The sequence below is a fragment of the Poromitra crassiceps genome (assembly GCF_964638095.1).
Source record: "Poromitra crassiceps genome assembly, chromosome: 6".
NCBI classification, from domain to species: Eukaryota; Metazoa; Chordata; class Actinopteri; order Beryciformes; family Melamphaidae; genus Poromitra; species Poromitra crassiceps.
This window is the reverse complement of record NC_139627.1, coordinates 61,432,612-61,455,111: the sequence shown is the minus strand read 5'-3', so window position 1 is coordinate 61,455,111 and position 22,500 is coordinate 61,432,612. Positions and strand designations below refer to the sequence as shown.

General features: G+C 44.2%; 1 protein-coding gene across 1 annotated transcript in view; it reads right to left on the bottom strand.

Moving 5' to 3' along the window:
* The window catches only part of ttll4 (tubulin tyrosine ligase-like family, member 4), a gene marked incomplete at both ends in the record, with an annotated part of 44,006 nt that overhangs the window by 20,018 nt on the left and 1,488 nt on the right, over positions 1-22,500 (bottom strand). Inside the window, 8 exons of the mRNA XM_083638328.1 lie at positions 1,101-1,199; positions 5,283-5,405; positions 6,082-6,210; positions 9,523-9,605; positions 10,121-10,315; positions 13,312-13,388; positions 14,946-15,056; positions 20,342-20,448. Coding sequence (XP_083494454.1) covers positions 1,101-1,199; positions 5,283-5,405; positions 6,082-6,210; positions 9,523-9,605; positions 10,121-10,315; positions 13,312-13,388; positions 14,946-15,056; positions 20,342-20,448 — 924 coding nt within the window. The remainder of the gene's footprint in view (positions 1-1,100; positions 1,200-5,282; positions 5,406-6,081; positions 6,211-9,522; positions 9,606-10,120; positions 10,316-13,311; positions 13,389-14,945; positions 15,057-20,341; positions 20,449-22,500) is intronic.

Here is a 22,500-nt window from a genome sequence, read left to right as displayed (position 1 = left end):
GTGTGTGTTAGAGATGTAACCAGCTTGCAGGTGTTGAGTGTGTGTTATAGATGTAACCAGCTTGCAGGTGTTGAGTGTGTGTTATAGATGTAACCAGCTTGCAGGTGTTGAGTGTGTGTTAGAGATGTAACCAGCTTGCAGGTGTTGAGTGTGTGTTAGAGATGTAACCAGCTTGCAGGTGTTGAGTGTGTGTTAGAGATGTAACCAGCTTGCAGGTGCTGAGTGTGTGTTAGAGATGTAACCAGCCTGCAGGTGTTGAGTGTGTGTTGGAGATGTAACCAGCTTGCAGGTGTTGAGTGTGTGTTATAGATGTAACCAGCTTGCAGGTGTTGAGTGTGTGTTAGAGATGTAACCAGCTTGCAGGTGCTGAGTGTGTGTTAGAGATGTAACCAGCTTGCAGGTGTTGAGTGTGTGTTATAGTTGTAACCAGCTTGCAGGTGTTGAGTGTGTGTTAGAGATGTAACCAGCTTGCAGGTGTTGAGTGTGTGTTAGAGATGTAACCAGCTTGCAGGTGTTGAGTGTGTGTTAGAGATCGAAATGGAAATTAAATTAAATGAATGAAAATAAAATTAGCGAAATCTTAGGGCAATTTTTGCCCCTGGATCATGGTTTTTAGGGGCATTCTCAGATTTCTTGGGGCATTTTTGCCCTTGCTCCTGGCTAAATTCCTACACTGAGCACAGGGCTGACGTTAGGGATGCCACGGTGAGCAGCACAGAGCTGATGTTAGGGATGCCACGGTGAGGATGTTAGCAGGGCCCTATAAACAATTTAGAATAGGTAAACATTTGCCCACTCAGTTGAGTCTGATATCTGGTCTGGCTCATGAAAAACAACTTCTGTTTGTGTCACCAGGTGTATAAAATAAAAATAAAAATATGAATTCAAAAGACATGTAAATATACTGAACACTTTGTGGTTGCTTCATTCATTATGATGATTCTTGAGCTGTCTGCAATGTCTCAATCTAAACATTCTCCTTTAAACAGTTTCTGAGTATGAAAACCAAGATGACCAAACTATCGATGGCTCTCGATACACTGAAATAAATACATAAATAAATACATAAATAAATGATGAACAGTGAAGCAGAAACTCACGCGATGATGGTTTTGATGACAATGTCTTTGATCTTCTCCCAGAGCCGAGTGGTGTTGACTCCCTGAGAGCCCAGGTACTGCCACAAGGCCTTCAGAGCCCTGCACACACACACACACGCGCACACACACACACACACAGACACACACGCACAATAATAATACATCATTATAACAAAGGTTATGAGTACTTTCATCTGTTGTGTGTCTGAAAGTCAAACGTGAGGAAAATGGCTTTAAACATTCCACAAAATTGTATTTTCTACAGTCGGCATAGACACAGTCGATATAGAGACAGTCGGCATAGACACAGTCGGTATAGACACAGTCGGCATAGACACAGTCGGTCTATGTTACTACAGCTGGTGTGCGAGTGGGGTAAAACCCCCCATATATCTGAATGAGCTGACTCACCAAAGGACTGTGCTGCCTGCGACTCTACACTACAGGATTGGGGATTCTAAAGCAGGTACATACTAGACGTTTGTTCAGATGTGCGTTTACTGCGGGGGTTAAATCCCCAATCCTGTCTGCCTGGGCTGGGCTAGCAGCTAAATGCTAACTACTGTATGCTGAATGGATAGAACGGGGGATTTACCCCACCCTGACCACGCCCCCAGCCAGCTACCCCAGTGTCTATGACGAGACAGACTGTCTCTATTCCACCAAAACCATAAACAAGTAAAAAATAACTTCTTTCCCTTTTGTTTGATGAACAAAAGGGAAAGTAGCCGCTGCAAGGAGCCGCTGCAAGCCAGGCAAGGCTCCGGGTCCTGATGGCATCCCGGCCAGGGTGCTAAAGACCTGTGCTCAGGAGCTATCACCCATACTGCACTCACTTTTCTGACAGCCACAATACCCACCCTATGGAAAACTGCTACCATAATCCCGGTCCCCAAAAAACCCCGACCCACAGAATTCAACCACTACCGCCCCGTTGCCCTAACATCCATAGTCATGAAGTGCCTCGAGAAACTCCTGATGAACATCATCCTGCCACTTGTCACCCCACACTTGGACCCCCTCCAGTTTGCCTATAAAGCTAAGAGGGGCACAGAGGATGCTGTGGCCTGCCTGTTGCACCTCCTCCTCCAGCACTTGGACTCCCCAGGCAACTTCGCCAGAATCCTCTTTGTGGACTTCAGCTCTGCCTTCAACACCATCCAGAAACATCTGCTGATCCAGAAGCTACACCATCTCAACATTCCCCCCCATCTGATCCATCTCATCCACAACTTCCTCAGCAACAGACTGCAAGCAGTAAGGGTGGGCTCAACCACATCCCCTGTACTCACCATCAACACCGGAGCTCCACAGGGATGTGTGTTGAGCTCATTCCTGTACATTCTTTACACCAATGGCTGCATCAGCATATCACCTACCACAACCTACATCAAATACTCAGACGACACAGCCATTCTCGCACTTCTCTCCGACAACCACTCTGTTCTGGACTACAATAACACAATCACACACTTCACCCAGTGGTGTGCGGACAACCATCTACACATCAACTTCAATAAAACAAAAGAACTAGTGTTCAGCCCTCCCTCACCTCAGCCCCCCGTCATCATCAACAGCCAAACAGTCGAGACAGTGGACAGTTTTAAATATCTGGGCATAACAATGGACAATAAACTCACCTTTGATCAGCACACCAAGGACATTCAAAAAAGGAGCCAACAAAGACTGTCAGCCATCCGGAAACTCAAAGGACTATATGTTGCCCCCATCTCCTGCTGTTACTCTATCAGAGCATCATCCAACTAATCATTCTGTACTGTTCCACATGTTTCTACACCATGCTTTCTGTCACCAACCGGACCAAACTAACACGCATCACAAACACAGCTTCCAAGATCATTGGTCTCCCCACACCCAACCTCACAGAGTTAAATAACCGGTCCATCACACGCTTCGCACACTCAATAGAACAGGACATCACACACCCACTCAACCAACACCTCATCCCACTACCCTCAGGGCGCAGGTACAGGACAATCAAATTCAGAAGAGCTCGCCTCGGGAAAAGCCTGATCCCGGCAGCCATAGCTGCTCTGAACAGCAGGCCCCGCTGATGTGTTGTCTGTCTTGCCACATTGTTATTGTCTCTGTTGATGTCATGTATGTTGCTGTCTTTGTTATGTCCTCTCTGCACACTGGCGTAAGAATTCTTTCCTTATAATGTACAGTACAGTGAAAATTAATTTCCCTTCAGGGACAAATAAAGATAAGTCTAAGTCTAAGTCTATAACAGACATCTCATATAACAACACCTATAACGGACATCTCATATAACAACAACACCTATAACGGACATCTCATATAACAACACCTATAACGGACATCTCATATAACAACACCTATAACGGACATCTCATATAACAACACCTATAACGGACATCTCATATAACAATACCTATAACGGACATCTCATATAACAACACCTATAACAGACATCTCATATAACAACACCTATAACGGACATCTCATATAACAACAACACCTATAACAGACATCTCATATAACAACACCTATAACGGACATCTCATATAACAATACCTATAACGGACATCTCATATAACAACACCTATAACGGACATCTCATATAACAACACCTATAACGGACATCTCATATAACAATACCTATAACGGACATCTCATATAACAACAACACCTATAACAGACATCTCATATAACAATACCTATAACGGACATCTCATATAACAACACCTATAACGGACATCTCATATAACAACACCTATAACGGACATCTCATATAACAATACCTATAACGGACATCTCATATAACAACAACACCTATAACAGACATCTCATATAACAATACCTATAACAGACATCTCATATAACAATACCTATAACAGACATCTATAACAACACCTATAATGGACATCTCATATAACAATACCTATAACGGACATCTCATATAACAACAACACCTATAACAGACATCTCATATAACAACACCTATAACGGACATCTCATATAACAACACCTATAACGGACATCGCAGACTATGACTAATAGTCTGTTGTTGTTGCATATCAACATTTATAGATGCGTGTATGTACGTTAGAGTCTGCTATAGAGAACCGCAGGGATGACGTATTTTTGTAGTCCGAAGGCAGAAGTCCCAGACTTCGTGGATCTTACGGGGGAAAGTCAATGGGGTTTTAGAATGGGGATTTCACTTAAATGCACGAAATAAGGTCTGTGGTTAAGAAAAGTTTATGGGAGCGGTAATTTGGGTTCAGCAGGATAATCTTCACAAACGTGAACCACTTTTATGCCTTTAAACGCTTCAAAGACATACATGATGTATAAGCGATGGCGTTGAATCTTTCAGGAAGTAGAAAGAGCACCCCTGCTCCTGCCTCCCTCTCTCCCTATTCCATGTCTTCAAACCTCCCTGGCTCTTCTTACCATTTGTGGCCCTGGCAGGCTTTGTCTGGCTCTTCTTACCATTTGTGACCCTGGCAGGCTTTGTCTGGCTCTTCTTACCATTTGTGGCCCTGGCAGGCTTTGTCTGGCTCTTCTTACCATTTGTGACCCTGGCAGGCTTTGTCTGGCTCTTCTTACCATTTGTGACCCTGGCAGGCTTTGTCTGGCTCTTCTTACCATTTGTGACCCTGGCAGGCTTTGTCTGGCTCTTCTTACCATTTGTGACCCTGGCAGGCTTTGTCTGGCTCTTCTTACCATTTGTGACCCTGGCAGGCTTTGTCTGGCTCTTCTTACCATTTGTGACCCTGGCAGGCTTTGTCTGGCTCTTCTTACCATTTGTGACCCTTGCAGGCTTTGTCTGGCTCTTCTTACCATTTGTGACCCTGGCAGGCTTTGTCTGGCTCTTCTTACCATTTGTGGCCCTGGCAGGCTTTGTCTGGCTCTTCTTACCATTTGTGACCCTGGCAGGCTTTGTCTGGCTCTTCTTACCATTTGTGACCCTTGCAGGCTTTGTCTGGCTCTTCTTACCATTTGTGGCCCTGGCAGGCTTTGTCTGGCTCTTCTTACCATTTGTGACCCTTGCAGGCTTTGTCTGGCTCTTCTTACCATTTGTGACCCTTGCAGGCTTTGTCTGGCTCTTCTTACCATTTGTGACCCTTGCAGGCTTTGTCTGGCTCTTCTTACCATTTGTGACCCTTGCAGGCTTTGTCTGGCTCTTCTTACCATTTGTGACCCTTGCAGGCTTTGTCGTCGCTGTTGCTCTGGTACTCTGAGTTCTTCTTGTTGACGCTGTAGTTGGTCAGGTGCATAAACTTGTTACTCAGACTCTTCATGGAAGACGAATACCTGCAGGAGTGAAGAGAAGAGAAAAATAACATGACTTAAAGCCCCTAGAAACCAAACATAAATGTGTTTTGAGTTTGTCACACCACAGAAAAATGTTATTAACCACCCAGCCAAATTTGAACAATTATAAATGTCACCAAGTATATACAATTAGCTTTCAAAATCATGAGTATCCTCTGCTCTGAAACTGTGGGGGCATGTCTGCTCTCCACCGCTCCCCCCCCCCCACAGTGCTGCACAACTTGATACATTCTGATGCATTTTTTGAATGAGCAGGGTCGATGGCTAGAGGCACTTCTATCTGATTGGTTCGCGGAGCTTATCATCATCATCAGTATATAAATAGGAGCTAGGGCTCTGTCTGTCTGTCCCACATCAGTGATGTTATAAATGACAGTGAATTACTAACACACAAGGCTATAGTTCAGTGATGTCACTGATGACATCTTCAGTGACTGATGTCATCAGTGATGTCATACATTACATAGGCATTGTGACATCATCAGTAATGTCATAAATTCACACACAAACAAGGCTATAGTTCAGTGATGATGTCACTGATGTAATAAATCCTACTGATGACATCCTTCCTAAGTGATGTCATAATCTAGATTGAGTGATAAAAGTAAAAAAGAAAAGAAAAAAAAATCATGTTGAAGGAAGCAGTGGGACTGACTTGCAGCTGGCGAAGCGGACCAGTCCGTCAGAGAAGATGTAAACTCGCAGAGGGTCGTATGACGTCACGTAAACGTAGATCCGCAGGTCAAACTTATTCCCGCCGATGAGGTAGGGCTTGTGAAGATACCTGGGAAAGACAAGATGAGGTAGGGCTTGTGAAGATACCTGGGAAAGACAAGAATTATGTCTTAACATAATATGGCTTTGCAATCTACAGTATTAAAGGAGAATTCTTTTTTAACAACCTTATTTCCAGCTTTAAATATCATTTTTAATTCACCCTGATAACTTTGATGACGTATTTATTTGAGCCGGTCCGGAATAACGTCATGGATTACAGATGCGCTTCTATATCTCTACCAATGTGACAGACAGCAAACCACAGGCTGCAGACGTACAGTAGCACCGAGGTCAATAGATGGTTATTTTTCTCATTGTCTGTATGATATAATAAGGATATGAGCAGCTGAGTGTCGGAAAATAAGCTATATAGAGGACATGAATAGAAGCATTTCACATGCCCCAAATTCATCGTTGTCAGTTCGCAGGTCAAAACAGATGAACATTTCCGCGCTCGGCTTGTTTATCAAACCAAAGTTATCAGGGTGAATTAAAAATCATATTTAAAGCTGGAAATAAGGTCCAGGTTGTAAAAAAACTGAATTCTCCTTTAAGAACAATATAGTGTTGCCTGTTAGGTATTGACATATTATTATTAAAGAAATTGTATAATTTCAGAACCAGCACTTAAGCAAAGCCCAGCCTGAAAAAAGGACATGGCTTGTAAACCTAAATCCAATTTACATTCACAACACAAAGCAGAGACAGAGATTGCAGGTAAGTGAAGATCCAAAGCTGCGTCAATCATTTCTGGATTCTGGATGAGCACTTTTTTCCACGCCCGCCAGTATTTTCATTGGAAAACATGGAAAACAAGTATCCATCATAAAAACGTGATACATTTTTAAACAGAGTAGAGTAGTGTACATGCATTAATGGCAAAGATTTTAAACTGAAGGTGCTGCTGCTACAGTTTGTTTTAGTTTGGTTTAATTGATGAGTATCCCTGTGATTTAGGCTGTCTGGATCTATATCTATATCTGGATCTGTCTATTTCGATCTATAAATAACTCTAGAAGAGCTTCTTCAAGCTTAAGTGAAATTTCACAATTACGAGCAGTGTTCTATTCTGGGCTACTTGCTTCTGGAGCAGCAGTGTTCTATTCTGGGCTACTTGCTTCTGGACCAGCAGTGTTCTATTCTGGGCTACTTACTTCTGGACCAGCAGTGTTCTATTCTGGCCTACCTACTTCTGGACCAGCAGTGTTCTATTCTGGGCTACTTACTTCTGGAGCAGCAGTGTTCTATTCTGGCCTACTTACTTCTGGACCAGCAGTGTTCTATTCTGGGCTACTTACTTCTGGACCAGCAGTGTTCTATTCTGGGCTACTTACTTCTGGACCAGCAGTGTTCTATTCTGGGCTACTTACTCCTGGACCAGCAGTGTTCTATTCTGGGCTACTTACTTCTGGAGCAGCAGTGGTCTATTCTGGGCTACTTACTTCTGGAGCAGCAGTGGTCTATTCTGGCCTACTTAGTTCTGGACCAGCAGTGTTCTATTCTGGCCTACTTACTTCTGGAGCAGCAGTGGTCCATTCTGGCCTACTTACTTCTGGCCCAGCAGTGTTCTATTCTGGCCTACTTAGTTCTGGACCAGCAGTGGTCTATTCTGGCCTACTTAGTTCTGGATCAGCAGTGGTCTATTCTGGGCTACTTACTTCTGGACCAGCAGCGGTTTATTCTGGCCTACTTACTTCTGGACCAGCAGTGGTCTATTCTGGCCTAGTTACTTCTGGAGCAGCAGTGGTTTATTCTGGCCTACTTACTTCTGGAGCAGCAGTGGTCTATTCTGGCCTACTTACTTCTGGAGCAGCAGTGGTCTATTCTGGCCTACTTACTTCTGGACCAGCAACGGTCTATTCTGGCCTAGTTACTTCTGGAGCAGCAGTGGTCTATTCTGGCCTACTTACTTCTGGACCAGCAGTGTTCTATTCTGGGCTACTTACTTCTGGACCAGCAGTGTTCTATTCTGGCCTACCTACTTCTGGACCAGCAGTGTTCTATTCTGGGCTACTTACTTCTGGAGCAGCAGTGTTCTATTCTGGTCTACTTGCTTCTGGACCAGCAGTGTTCTATTCTGGGCTACTTACTTCTGGACCAGCAGTGTTCTATTCTGGCCTACCTACTTCTGGACCAGCAGTGTTCTATTCTGGGCTACTTACTTCTGGAGCAGCAGTGTTCTATTCTGGCCTACTTACTTCTGGACCAGCAGTGTTCTATTCTGGGCTACTTACTTCTGGACCAGCAGTGTTCTATTCTGGGCTACTTACTTCTGGACCAGCAGTGTTCTATTCTGGGCTACTTACTCCTGGACCAGCAGTGTTCTATTCTGGGCTACTTACTTCTGGAGCAGCAGTGGTCTATTCTGGGCTACTTACTTCTGGAGCAGCAGTGGTCTATTCTGGCCTACTTAGTTCTGGACCAGCAGTGTTCTATTCTGGCCTACTTACTTCTGGAGCAGCAGTGGTCCATTCTGGCCTACTTACTTCTGGCCCAGCAGTGTTCTATTCTGGCCTACTTAGTTCTGGACCAGCAGTGGTCTATTCTGGCCTACTTAGTTCTGGATCAGCAGTGGTCTATTCTGGGCTACTTACTTCTGGACCAGCAGCGGTTTATTCTGGCCTACTTACTTCTGGACCAGCAGTGGTCTATTCTGGCCTAGTTACTTCTGGAGCAGCAGTGGTTTATTCTGGCCTACTTACTTCTGGAGCAGCAGTGGTCTATTCTGGCCTACTTACTTCTGGAGCAGCAGTGGTCTATTCTGGCCTACTTACTTCTGGACCAGCAACGGTCTATTCTGGCCTAGTTACTTCTGGAGCAGCAGTGGTCTATTCTGGCCTACTTACTTCTGGAGCAGCAGTGGTCTATTCTGGCCTACTTACTTCTGGACCAGCAGTGGTCTATTCCGGGCTACTTACTTCTGGAGCAGCAGTGGTCTATTCCGGGCTACTTACTTCTGGAGCAGCAGTGGTCTATTCTGGGCTACTTGATTCTGGACCTGTAGTGCTCTATTCTGGGCTCAGATCAGATCAGATAAACTGTATTGTCCCGGAGGGGAAATTTGTCTTGGGCTACAAAGTACATTACAGCATGTCGATCGGCAAAACATATACCAACAAGAGAAAGAGGGCTACTTTATTCTGTACCAGGCACTGGTCTATTCTGGCCTACTTAGTTCTGGACCAAGAGCGGTCTATTTAGGGCTACATGCTTCAGGACCGCCAGTGGTCTATTCTGGCCTACATACTTCTGGACCAGAAGTGGTCTATTCTGGCCTACTTATTTCTGGATCAGCAACGGTCTATTCCGGCCTACTTACTTCTGGACCAGCAGTGGTCTCTTGCGGGGCATCTGGCTCCATTTGTGGATGACCTGGATACCGATTCCTCTGGCTGAGGCAGGCTGAGGAGTGAAAGAATGACAGTAAATAAATATGATTGTCCTCAAATACATCAGTCTTTGTACCTGATTGGATCATTAAAAGATGATAGATGACAAGAACGCCTGCCTCTGGAAGACTCTAGTTTGCTTTGTTTTGCATTTGAACACTTAAAAGAAAAATCCAACTAGTGATTCCTGCTTCTAAAATATAATTATGAAAGTGTGATGCATTGAATAAGCACAACCCAACCAACCCAACTCAACCTATACAGCAATATATATATATATATATACACCGTATATATGTATATATATATATAGATATGTCAAAATATGAAGGAAATGTGTCACTGCTCGCTCACTCGTAGTTGATCAACAACCCTATGGTGTCTGTAGGGACGCTAGACCAAGCCGGTGGGAGCAGCAGGGGCGCGAACACTACCCGGGCGCCCCAGGTTTGGGGCCTGATTAACCTCGACAACACCTTTGCAACTTAGAAGAATGTAAAGTCATAGATTTGTGCTGGAGAAGCCTACAGGTTTGATGATCCACTTCTGCCGGGAGCCTCCGTCCTCCCAGGCCTTGCGCAGCAGCTTGATGTCCTGAGGCAGGATGAAGGAGCGGGGGAAGAAGCTGAACTCTGGCTTGCCGTATCGAGCCTGCATCTTTGACAGGTTCCTCCACAGACGGTCCTTCCTGCCGATCTGGAATGAGCCGGGGAAGTGGTTCAGCTACAGGGGAGAGGGAACACACACAGAGATGAGCCGGGGAAGTGGTTCAGCTACAGGGGAGAGGGAACACACACAGAGATGAGCCGGGGAAGTGGTTCAGCTACAGGGGAGAGGGAACACACACAGAGATGAGCCGGGGAAGTGGTTCAGCTACAGGGGAGAGGGAACACACACAGAGATGAGCCGGGGAAGTGGTTCAGCTACAGGGGAGAGGGAACACACACAGAGATGAGCCGGGGAAGTGGTTCAGCTACAGGGGAGAGGGAACACACACAGAGATGAGCCGGGGAAGTGGTTCAGCTACAGAGGAGAGGGAACACACACAGAGATGAGCCGGGGAAGTGGTTCAGCTACAGAGGAGAGGGAACACACACAGAGATGAGCCGGGGAAGTGGTTCAGCTACAGGGGAGAGGGAACACACACAGAGATGAGCCGGGGAAGTGGTTCAGCTACAGGGGAGAGGGAACACACACAGAGATGGCCATGTGAAGAGCAACACCGTTTCACATCGTGTGGAAATAACCAGTGTTGGGGGTAACTCAATACAAAAGTACCAAAAGTACTTTTGTATTTAAACAAATTATTATTCAAAGCAGAGTATTTGATATATATCTGAAAACATGACTTTAGGGGGTCTTTAACATAACCTGGTTTTATATATATTAGGGTTGGCACGATGGACGATGACATCGACCATCGTGATGGGCCGACCCCCCATCGACCTCTGAGCCGTCTACATCGGATCATCGTGATTAATTATCTGTTTGAATTACATTTTTGCCGTTTTAATAATAAAAAATACCAAGTCCACTTACCGTGACGCGTGGGGGACGCGCCGGCGGCATTAAACGAGCGCACCCAGTTCAGACTGAGAGAAGCCTCCCCTCCCCCTCCTCCTCCTCCGCTCTAGTGCTTCTCTGCACTGGGAGCGCTTGTTTAATGTCGCCGGCGCGTCCCCCGCGCACGAGAAGTCAGTTCTTTTGTTGTGAAAACTTTTAAGACAAAGAAGAAACTTCACGTTCTTTCCTGTTTTCAACCCAAAGTGAGTACAAGTCTTCAACTGTGAATTTAACTCGCCTGTTTCCAAAGTAAAAGTTGAAGTTGATACAGCACTAGCAATATTGAACGGCGCAAAACAAATAGGCTAACGTTAACGTTACAGATTCTGACCAACAACGTGTGTGTGTGTGTGTGTGTGTTGAATTTAACTAGCTGGCAGAAAACTGACAGAATTACTGGCGGATATAACGTTAGATTCGCGTGGGCGTTTGAACCTAATGAGCGAGAGTTGAGGAGACTGGAGAGAGTTGAGAGAGCACAGCAGCTACTGCTAGCTGTTACAGCAGTAGCTGCCTCTCACTGCTTGAGTGGCCTGGCTCTGTGCAGTAGCTAGTAGCCTGCCTGTCGTTCTCATGAAGAGCTCAGCTGTCCTGCTTTTAATAACGTGCATTGCAGCGGCGGATGGCATAAATGACGATGCCATCGTCAATCACGATGTTAGACTGTGAAACAATCACGATGGGTATTTCGGGTATATCGCACAACCCTAATATATATATATCTGAAAACATGACTTTAGGGGGTCTTTAACATAACCTGGACCAATTCAACCTCTTAACACGTTCACTGCCAATGACGTGTTTTTACGTCAAACAAAATCCAACGGTTGACTGCCAATGACGTGTTTTTACGTCAAAAAAATCGATTTTTTTTTTGACGGTGGGACGTTGATCTAACCCTTTTACGTCTCCTATACCAATATTGGAGGTATTGAATGTGTATAATCTATTTTACCGACCCACTGAGTGGCGACATGTCTCTCCAGAGTAGAAAGAGGCGAGCCAAAACTGGAGGGAAAAGCACGAGGAAGCCTTTCTCATACTGTAAAATGGATGGCGAAAACGCTTTCACTTTCGCGCTGACGCACAGCGGTGGCAACGGTGGGGGGTTCCAAGAATAGACTGGATGCACACTTTGAAACACGCACCATAAATAAGCCCAGAATCGCAAGAGCTTCATCAGAGCTCTCAACCGAAACGCCAAGAAACGAGCGAAACCCATCCAGCGAGCCCCATCCAGACTGCCAGGCAGCAGCCAGGCAGCAGCAACTCGTTTGTCACAGACCCGCTGCAGAGCCAAGGAGGGCGGAGGAGAACGCCCACGGAGGGAGGAGTTGGAAGCAGAGGGGGGTTTCCTGCTGTTATGGAGGAAATTACTGTTCAAAACTATTGTTTAGATGTCTGACGTCTTACTGATGCCAAAAATGAATGGTTAAAGTGACTGTTCTATCGAATTTCACAAAAAGCCATTTATCTCAGAATAAATTTTCAGACGCTGAAACCATGCTGTATTCAACTGCTAATGCTTACATAACTACTAACTCTACAAACTAACTCTTTTAGACAGAGAAAGCACACATTCTATTAGTTCTTTTGAGATATTGTGTGTTCACAAAATCCTAACAGAAACGAATCCTCGGCTCTTGAAAGATGAGCCAAAATCCTCAAAAAAAAACCTTGGCAGAAGCTAACTACAGTATTGAAAAACGGCTGGCAGTGAATGTGTTAATAAACCATATAGACGTCCTTAATGTATCTAAAGCAGTGTTCCTGATGATGTCACAAAGTTCACTTCTTTGGCATGACAGCCGGCTCGGAGCGGAAATTCCAGGTGTCTGATACTTGCATTGATTGATTGATTGATTGATTGATTTTATTCTGAACGAAGAACATCAAAATCCAAGGGATAACATGAAAATTATTTCCATCATGGTCCCTGGTCTTATAAAAACATGATATACAGTAACACATAACATCATATAAACAATACAGAACATCAGATAGCGCTTCTCAGTTTCTCTATTATATTGTACATGTCCCCATCAAATAAACCATGAACAAACAAATAAATATGAATGTATTGTTGCATGACACATGACACGTGTGTGATGGTATGTAAAGCCCTACTGAGACGTGACTGATGAAGTGCTCCTCACCTTCTGGTACTCTCTGATGGCTCTGAAGCCAGGAGACTTCATGTGGTGTCCCCAGCAGCCCAGCCAGTCATGGCTTCCTACAGCAAGCACAGAGGGACAAACCTCATTACAGCTGCATGTTTAAACCATAAGCTGACAAGTTCCATTTGAAGGCAGCAAAAGACATTGGAGGCGGTGTGTGGTCGAGACTCGAGAAGCAGCTCTGGTGCACATTCCTGCAGTCAGCTTTAGGGAGGAAACTGTAACCGGTTTAATGATAAACCATGATCCAATTCCGTTTCAACTTTTCATTATCATTAAAACCGTGTTAGGGCCTGTGTCCACCTAGCGTCTTTTCATCAGCTCCGGCGTCTATTTTCAGTTGTTTCCAATGGGGGGAGAGCGTATGCGAGCGCACGCGGACGTCTAGAGAAAGTGCGCAGCGCCCAGCGTCTATTTTCACAGCTCCCCGGCGTTTGTGTGCGCCCGACTCCCAGCGCTTCCAGCTGAAAATATTTTAACTTTTCAGAAAGACGCTGGTGTCGGTTGCTCCTTTTCTGGCAACTAATCATATGGAGAAACTATCGCAACAGAGACAGAAAGGCTCAATTGTGGGAGCAGATTGGCTAGACACTTAAATATTTCTGGTGAGTGTTGAGCTAAATCACTGTATGTGTGTTGTTTGCTAATGTTAGCCGTCAGCTATCAAGCTATACCGCACTGAACTAACGTTAGTTTCAGCTGTTAAATGTGCGCTGAGATCAGCGCTTCTCAGCGTACTTCCAGCGTTTAACGGTGGGAAAAAGACGCTAGGTGGACACAGGCCCTTACCTGTGATTACAGCACTTTGAAAAACACGGTAAACACTGTCCTCCATCAACCAAAGTTAGCAACAGTCTCTCAGACAAAGATGTGTAGCCTTGGTGAGATGATTTCAGTGAGTGCATCAGTACTTTTTGGGTCTGGGTTTTCAATATAAAACTTGGTGAGATGATTTCAGTGAATCAGTACTTTTGGAACATTTATCTCCAGTCAGCAGCTCCAGTAATCACACGCTCCCTCACAACTCATGACATCTGTGTCACTGTGTTGTGTGATCAAGCTGCACATTTTAGACCGGCCTTTTATAGTGAGCAGTCCAAAGCTCACCTGTGCAAAAAATCATGTTGTTTAATCAGCATGTTGACATGGCACACCTGTCAGGTGGACATGTTTCATCAGCATGTTGACATGGCACACCTGTCAGGTGGACATGTTTCATCAGCATGTTGACATGGCACACCTGTCAGGTGGACGGGTTATCTTGGCTAAGGAGAAGTGCTCACTAACACAGATTGAAACACATTTGTGAACAAAATGTGAGAGAAGGGAGCCTTTTGTGGCCATATAAAAACTTTGAACTTTTATTTCAACTCGTGAAAAAATGGGAGAAAAACAAGTGTTGTGTTTATATTTCTGTTCAGTATCCGAGCAGCATATCCAAAGCAGCAAAGTACATTGTATGTCAATATTCAATATTATTTGACAACAATAACGAGTACAGAGAGTATAAAAAAGCCTTTGATGCTTGGTGTCTCTCTCTGTCTGACACACACACACACACACACACACACAGACTGACACACACACACACACAGTAGTGGACGATGACTCACTCTTGGTGACTTTGAAGTGTGAGCGGGCGATGGTGTGTTTGACCACGTTGGGAGTGACCGTGCTCATCTTCCACTTCAGCAGCCGCCTCTGCTCTGCAGGCAGCATCTCCACTGGACAACAACAACAACAACTTCTATTACATCCTGTATGAACACGTTTCCACTATTAAAGGAACACGTCAACATTTTGGGAGATTTGACTATTTGCCATATTCCCGATAGTAAGATGAGAAGATGGACGCACTTCTCTTCTCAGTGCGTGCAGTAGAAAGTAGCGACGCACCCTCTGCTAGTTAGCTTAGCACAATGACTGATAGTCCATGGAACTGGCTAGTTAGCTTAGCACAATGACGCGTGATTTCTAACCCCACATAGGATAAGCAATAACCACGCCCTGTGGCGCCGGGATTGGCCAGGAGCAACACTGGAGGGCACGCAGCCCAGCGATTTCATGAACAGAACTCTCGAGAACGGACAGCGATTTCGAGAGCGGACATTGAGAGCGGACATTGAAATGAATTATGGTCACCTTATCATAGTAATAATAATAAGCAATAATAATTGTAATCTACACAATGTACACAATCTACAAAAACATGCAATAATATAAACGGTGTTGTGTTCACGTTCATAGGTCATATAATATAATGTATCATATCGTAGCTTAATTCTTACTCAGAGAAAAGGTACAGCACTGAAAATGTAACAAGCAATAGTTTTTTAAACATCTTTATTTTAAAAGATGAAAAACCCCAGTGCTTTAGTCCCAAGCTTCAATGCTCCTGGCCAATCCCAGCGCCACAGGGCGTGGTTATTGCTTATCCTATGTGGGGTTCGAAATCACGCCACAATGACTGATAGTCCATGGAACTGGCTAGTTAGCTTAGCACAATGACTGATAGTCCATGGAACTGGCTAGTTAGCTTAGCACAATGACTGATAGTCCATGGAACTGGCTAGTTAGCTTAGCACAATGACTGATAGTCCATGGAACTGGCTAGTTAGCTTAGCACAATGACTGATAGTCCATGGAACTGGCTAGTTAGCTTAGCACAATGACTGATAGTCCATGGAACTGGCTAGCCTATCCCCATAAAGTCACCAAATACACATTCCAACAGCACCAAAATGCTCCTATGTACATGTTGTGACTCATGTACTCACCACGTTATGAAATAATAATGAAGTCTCATAATCTTTCATTATTATTTCTAGGGCTGTCAGCGTTAGCCGACCGTAACACGTTATTTTATTTTTTAATCGCGTTAATCGTATGCCGCTATTTTGTCCCTTCGTCGCACCCGTACTTGTAGTCAAGCCGTTCGGTTTCCTGTCTCCTGCTTGTGCAGGAGGCATGGAAGAGAACGACAGCAATACGCTTTTAAATGGCTCGTTTTACTTTAAAAAAAAAACTCCCCAAATGGCACAGTGGACAAGTCAAGAGCCGTAGTTTGCACCTTGTGTAAAACGGAATTAAAATATCACCGAAGTACATCGAGTTTGAGGCGAGCGATCACCTAAAAGTAGCTAGCAGCCAGCTAGCAGCCAGCTAGTTAGCGCGAGACTCGTCACTCATTCTTCCTTCAGAGTCTCGGATGAGCGGGTCCTCTAACCACTGGGAGGTCGGCTCCAATGGCTTCACGTGATATACACGTTATCAATACACAGTTTCCAATACCGAGCCATTATTCACATGGAAGTGCCAATGTTTTTGTGTCATTTTGGGTTTCGACTGCTCCACAGCGCCGCCGCCGGAAGTATCTGTACCGAAGTATTTGTAGACATTGTTACCTCCTGTCTACATTCCAAATCTAAAATTCAAGATCACAAAGTACATTTATTTGCATTCATTTGATTCCCAATCACGACACACTGGTAAGAATGATTAATATCTCATTAAAAATGCTTTGAAATGCAAAATAATGGCATTTCAGACATGCCATACAAAGATGCGATTAATCGCGATTAACTATAGTTAATCGCACGATTAATCGCGATTAATAAAATTAATCGTATGACAGCCCTAATTATTTCATAGCGTGCTTTCTTTAAAATGAGTCTTAAACGATTAATCGATTATAAAAAATGGTGAGGGGTCAAGTCTCTTATGGCCGAGCGTTCTATCATCTGCTGCATTCTATCATCTGCTGCATTCTATCATCTGCTGCGTTCTATTATCTGCTGCATTCTATCATCTGCTGCGTTCTATCATCTGCTGCATTCTATCCCGACTGCTTAGAACTAGAGATGGACATTTCTAGCAAAAACACTATTGGGAGTTGGCTGAGATCACACTTCATATAGCCTCCTCGAACCGTATAACTGTGTGACTTATTTACTTATTGCACAGACATGAATGTGTATTTTTCTTGTCACTCTAAATTTCATCACTACCGTATTTATTTTCTCAATTTAAATGTCACTCTTGGTGTTACAATAAGCTGAATTAAAGTTCTATGTAAATTAGGGATGCACACAATTAATGGAAGCTCGCTTACTCGCTCGTTAAGGATTTACTCGAGCATGTGAACCTTTACTCGATCAAAACAACAACAACAAAAAGCAACGTGCATTCCGTCAGTAGAACGGTGTTTTCAAATCATTTTTCAATGATCCTCCAGAGGGCGCAATGATATCACTGTAACAGACTGTTCAGTGTGTATGCGAGGTTCTGTGGATGTCCCCTCAGAGTTGCCATAGAACAGGAAGTGGGGGACTTATGTTGTCGACAGAGCCGGTGTTGACGAGTGTGCTAACGCTAGGCGCTAGCTGTCTGAGAATAAATGTGGAAACGTGTTATAACGTTACAGCCTGACTCTCGTTTATTGTTTTATTAACAAAGTGTAAGTAATAGGCGGACCCGGACACTCGGCTACATCACTATAGCCCTTTTCAGACAAGTCATAAGATGCTCTACTTGAACAGTGTTCATTCGGATAAATTGGCTGGCTCCTCTTCCTCAAACCTGGAGCAACCCACCATCAGCGAGGAAGAGGAAGAGTTGCGGCGCACGTACAACAACCATCACTTGAACAATGTTCATTCGGATCCATAGTCTCACCTGGACTGGAGCTGAGCAACTCGGCATCAGCGTTTAAGAGCTGTGACAGCTGAGAGCAGAGAAAGTAAACAATCTGCGGTAAGTGAGCCCCTGTTGGACCTAGTAGGCAGCGGCCGTGACGGGGATTCTGGGCAAATGTTGACATGTCTAAAAGTTATGCCTCTACGTTTTTATGTGTTTCATAGCGTAGGCTATGCTATGCAGTGCTGTGAGAAACATACAATAAGTTGCTGCTGTATAAATAAAGATTTTATTGAGGGAAAAACGCATTTGGTATGGTTTGTATTTTTTGTATTTTTTTTATTACAATTACTCGATTGATTGCTCGTTAACATTACCAATGATCGATTTCGGAATTTATTGGAAATGTGCATCCCTAATGTAAATGCGTATTGACCCTATTTTTTTTTATTATCAACGTCTATCACCCTTGATGGATTCTCTTGAATCTTGTATCATTTTTTGAAAATATTTGTCTATAGGCTACATACGTGCACTGTCAAGAGTAGCGGCAGCGTTATAAACCATAGACCAGACTATAAAAACATATAAACACAGTGCCGCCTTTCATGCACGTCTGTCTGACCACAGACTGTAGAAAGAGATGCAGGATAGCCAAGCGAATGTGATTGGATGAACAATGTTTGACGCTAAGCTAATCAGAGGCAGAGAAGGGCGGGTCATGCCTTCGCCATCCTGGGAAAAAAATATCGCACACCGGCAGGCTGTATGAGCCGTTCTGCAGCATAGTCAGCACATGCAGGTACGGCAACGCCACTTGGACAAACTTGTGGCTTGGCCATGCTCTTAAAGAGACAGACAGGCGCCGGTAAAAACAAGGGAAAATGTACTTTTTAAGGTGAGACAATAGGCTACATGCACAACTTTTTTACTTCCTGAAATTAGTACAGCTTCTTTATTTCCTGTCCTACACTATTGGATGAACTGATTAATCAGGTGTGCCTGATCATTGTTGTGACTGCAGCACACCTGACATTAATCAGTTCATCCAATAGTGATGACAGGAAATAAAGAAGCTGTACTAATTTCAGGAAGTAGTGGAGTTGTGCATGTAGCCCATTGTCACATAAACTATTTGATTTTAAAGCCCCATTCAGTAAGTTTTCCACTGCGCCCTCTGCGTGCATTAGTATCGATAACGATATCGCCGTTCAAAGTCAACAAAACACAGCGCCAGAAAGCTCTATGTACATGTTGTGACATCGGGTACTCACCACGTGATGAAATAATAATCCATAGTTCCGTGAAACATCATTTTCGTAGCAAATCCGAATCGAGTTACTTCTTGGTTTTCAGGAAGACAACGCTGCGGCTGGAGAGCGCATGCGCGCATCTTTTTTTTTTTTTTTTTTTATTGCTACGGGACGTGGCAGACAAACTGCTTAGTCCCAGGGCTGGCCAATGGAGGGCGGTGTGGGATAAATAAAGGCGAGATTCTCCCTATTTCAAGTCAATCTACCATGTCCTATGACTAAAACGCACTTATATTACAGTAAAAAATGTCAAAAATCTTACTGATTGGGGCTTTAACAATAAAAAAATATTTTTTATAATAAAAATGCCTATTCCAAAAGTATTGTCCGTCCCTACTTAGAACACTGCATAGCTAAAACTAAGGAATTCAAAGCATGTACTGGATTATCCTCACTCCTTTATTAGCAACAGTTTCTCTCAAGTCCAAGTCAAGTCTAAAGTCTTTTGAGAACGAGTCTCTAGTCACTATCTGTGCGAGTTAAGTCCCAAGTCTCAGTCCAAGTCGAGTTGAAAGTCTTTTGAGGATGAGTCTCTAGTCACTGTCTGTGCGAGTTAAGTCCCAAGTCTCAGTCCAAGTCGAGTGTCTCAGTCCAAGTCGAGTCTAAAGTCTTTTAAGGACGAGTCTCTAGTCACTGTCTGTGCGAGTTAAGTCCCAAGTCTCAGTCCAAGTCGAGTTTAAAGTCTTTTGAGGACGAGTCTCAAGTCACTGTCTGTGCGAGTTAAGTCCCAAGTCTCAGTCCAAGTCGAGTTTAAAGTCTTTTGAGGATGAGTCTCTAGTCACTGTCTGTGCGAGTTAAGTCCCAAGTCTCAGTCCAAGTCGAGTTTAAAGTCTTTTGAGGACGAGTCTCTAGTCACTGTCTGTGCGAGTTAAGTCCCAAGTCTCAGTCCAAGTCGAGTTTAAAGTCTTTTGAGGACGAGTCTCTAGTCACTGTCTGTGCGAGTTAAGTCCCAAGTCTCAGTCCAAGTCGAGTTTAAAGTATTTTGAGGATGAGTCTCTAGTCACTGTCTGTGCGAGTTCAGTCCCAAGTCTCAGTCCAAGTCCCTCTCTGGTGTGTGTCACCTCTCTCGCTGGCCGTGCTGAAGTAGAGCGTCGGGGGGAAGAGCGGGAACAAGCTGGGAACCAGCGCCGGCCTCTCCTCTCGCTCATCCTCCATGGGCTCCTCGACACTGACACACACACACACACACACACACACACACACACACACACACACACACACAGATAAATAGAGGTCCTATAATTAAGAATGTGTTGTTGACTGGTTTAGAAACATCTCACAAAGAGCAACATGCATTTCTACAGCGAGAGAGCAGAGACACAAAGTGAAACAGGCTTCAACATGAAGCCAGGGTTCAACATCACCACTGGGGGCAGTCAAAGTTTATGCAGGCCAAGTTGATTGGCCAGAGCGTGTTTTAGAAGATGCCATCGTTTTCAAGATGCCCCCTCCTCGTCTCATCCACCCAAACTACAAGCACAGTTACTCAACTTCTACCTGACTTTAACATCGCCTATCCACCTTATTTTTGAATGCCCCACTGTAAAAAATAATTGTGCGTACAAGGTCCGGTTTAACGTGACTATTGCTGCAGCTTGCCATTTCCTAATGTATTCTACTTGATTTGAAAAGATGGCCACCTACACTCAGTCTCTTGTACCCTGGCTGAATTGAACATAACTTGGTCAATAAGTATGTAACATACAAAATAAAACAACCCGTAATATCTTAATTTTATGTAGAATGCAGAGGACATGTAACTGTTTAGGTAAACTTGCACTCCAGGAATATTGTGCTCTTAACACGTTCACTGCCAACAACGAGTTGAGTCGTCAAACAGAATCCAACCGTTCACTGCCAACGACGAGTTGAGTCGTCAAAAAGAAAAAAAAAAGAAAAATTTTGACCGTGGGATGTGCATCTAACCCTTTTACATCTCTTATATAAGTATTGGACGTGTACAACGTGTACAACCCATTCCACCGACCCACTAAGTGGCGACAAGGAAGGAGGAAGGCAAGCAAAAAGCAGTGTGACGAAGCCATTCTCATGAAAATGGATTGGCGAAAACGCTTTCGTTTTCGCGCTGATTGCTGGCAGTGCGGGATTGCAAATTTGCATAATAGATCACGGATGGAACACACTTTGAAACACGCAGAATAAATATGACCAGAATCGCAAAAGCTTCATCAAAGCTCTCAACCAAAACTCCAAGAAGCGAGCGAGTCCAACCAGACTTCCTCAAAGAGCGGCCACGCAGACAGGCACAGCCGCACAGCAGCAGCAAAGCAGTGAGACTGGTGACAAGCTTGTGACAGGCCGCTGCAGCCAAGAAGAACGCCCACGGAGGGAGGAGTTGGAAGCAGAGGGGAGTTTCCTGCTGTTATGGAGGAAATTACTGTTCAAAACTATTGTTTTAGGTCTTACTGATGCCAAAAATGAATGGTTAAAGTGACTGTTCTATCGAATTTCACAAAAAGCCGTTTATCTCTGAATAATTTTTCTGACGCTGAAACCATGCTGTATTCAACTGCTAATGCTTACATAACTACTAACTCTACAAACTAACTCTTTTAGACAGAGAAAGCACACATTCTATTAGTTATTTTGAGATATTGTGTGTTCACAAAATCTTAGCAGAAAAAGAATCCTCGGGTCTTGAAAGATGAGCCAAAATCCTCAAAAAAAACCCTCTGGCAGAACCTACCTACAGTAAAAAAAAAAATGGCTGGCAGTGAATGTGTTAAGATGACGTTAGTGGCTCGAGTCTGTTTCGTCCTGAAACCCACACGCTTTGCGGTGGTGGTTTTTAGCGTAACCTATGTGCGATTCGAGGCGTAAAGTATGTGCGTTTTAGCGTAACTTATGTGGGATTCGAGGCGTAACCTATGTGGGGTTTGGCGTAACCTATGTGCGATTCGAAATAACGTATCCGAGATAGAAAACGTTATGAATATAGCCACGTTATAAACAACAAACTAACGCCGGTGATCCGTATGGAAACAGTGTTACTCGAAATGGTTAATATTGGCCACAGCAGGCGATTACCCATGAATGCACTGCGCTCTTAAAGGGATATTTATCGACGAGATTTTTGCCGAAGCTGGACCTGATTAGTGATTTGCTCCGTTCGCCCAGACGGGTGTCAAGCTGTCAGCAACAAGGCTGGGAGGATCACACCGGAAGAAGCACCCATCAGCAAATCAGGCAAAAATGGCCG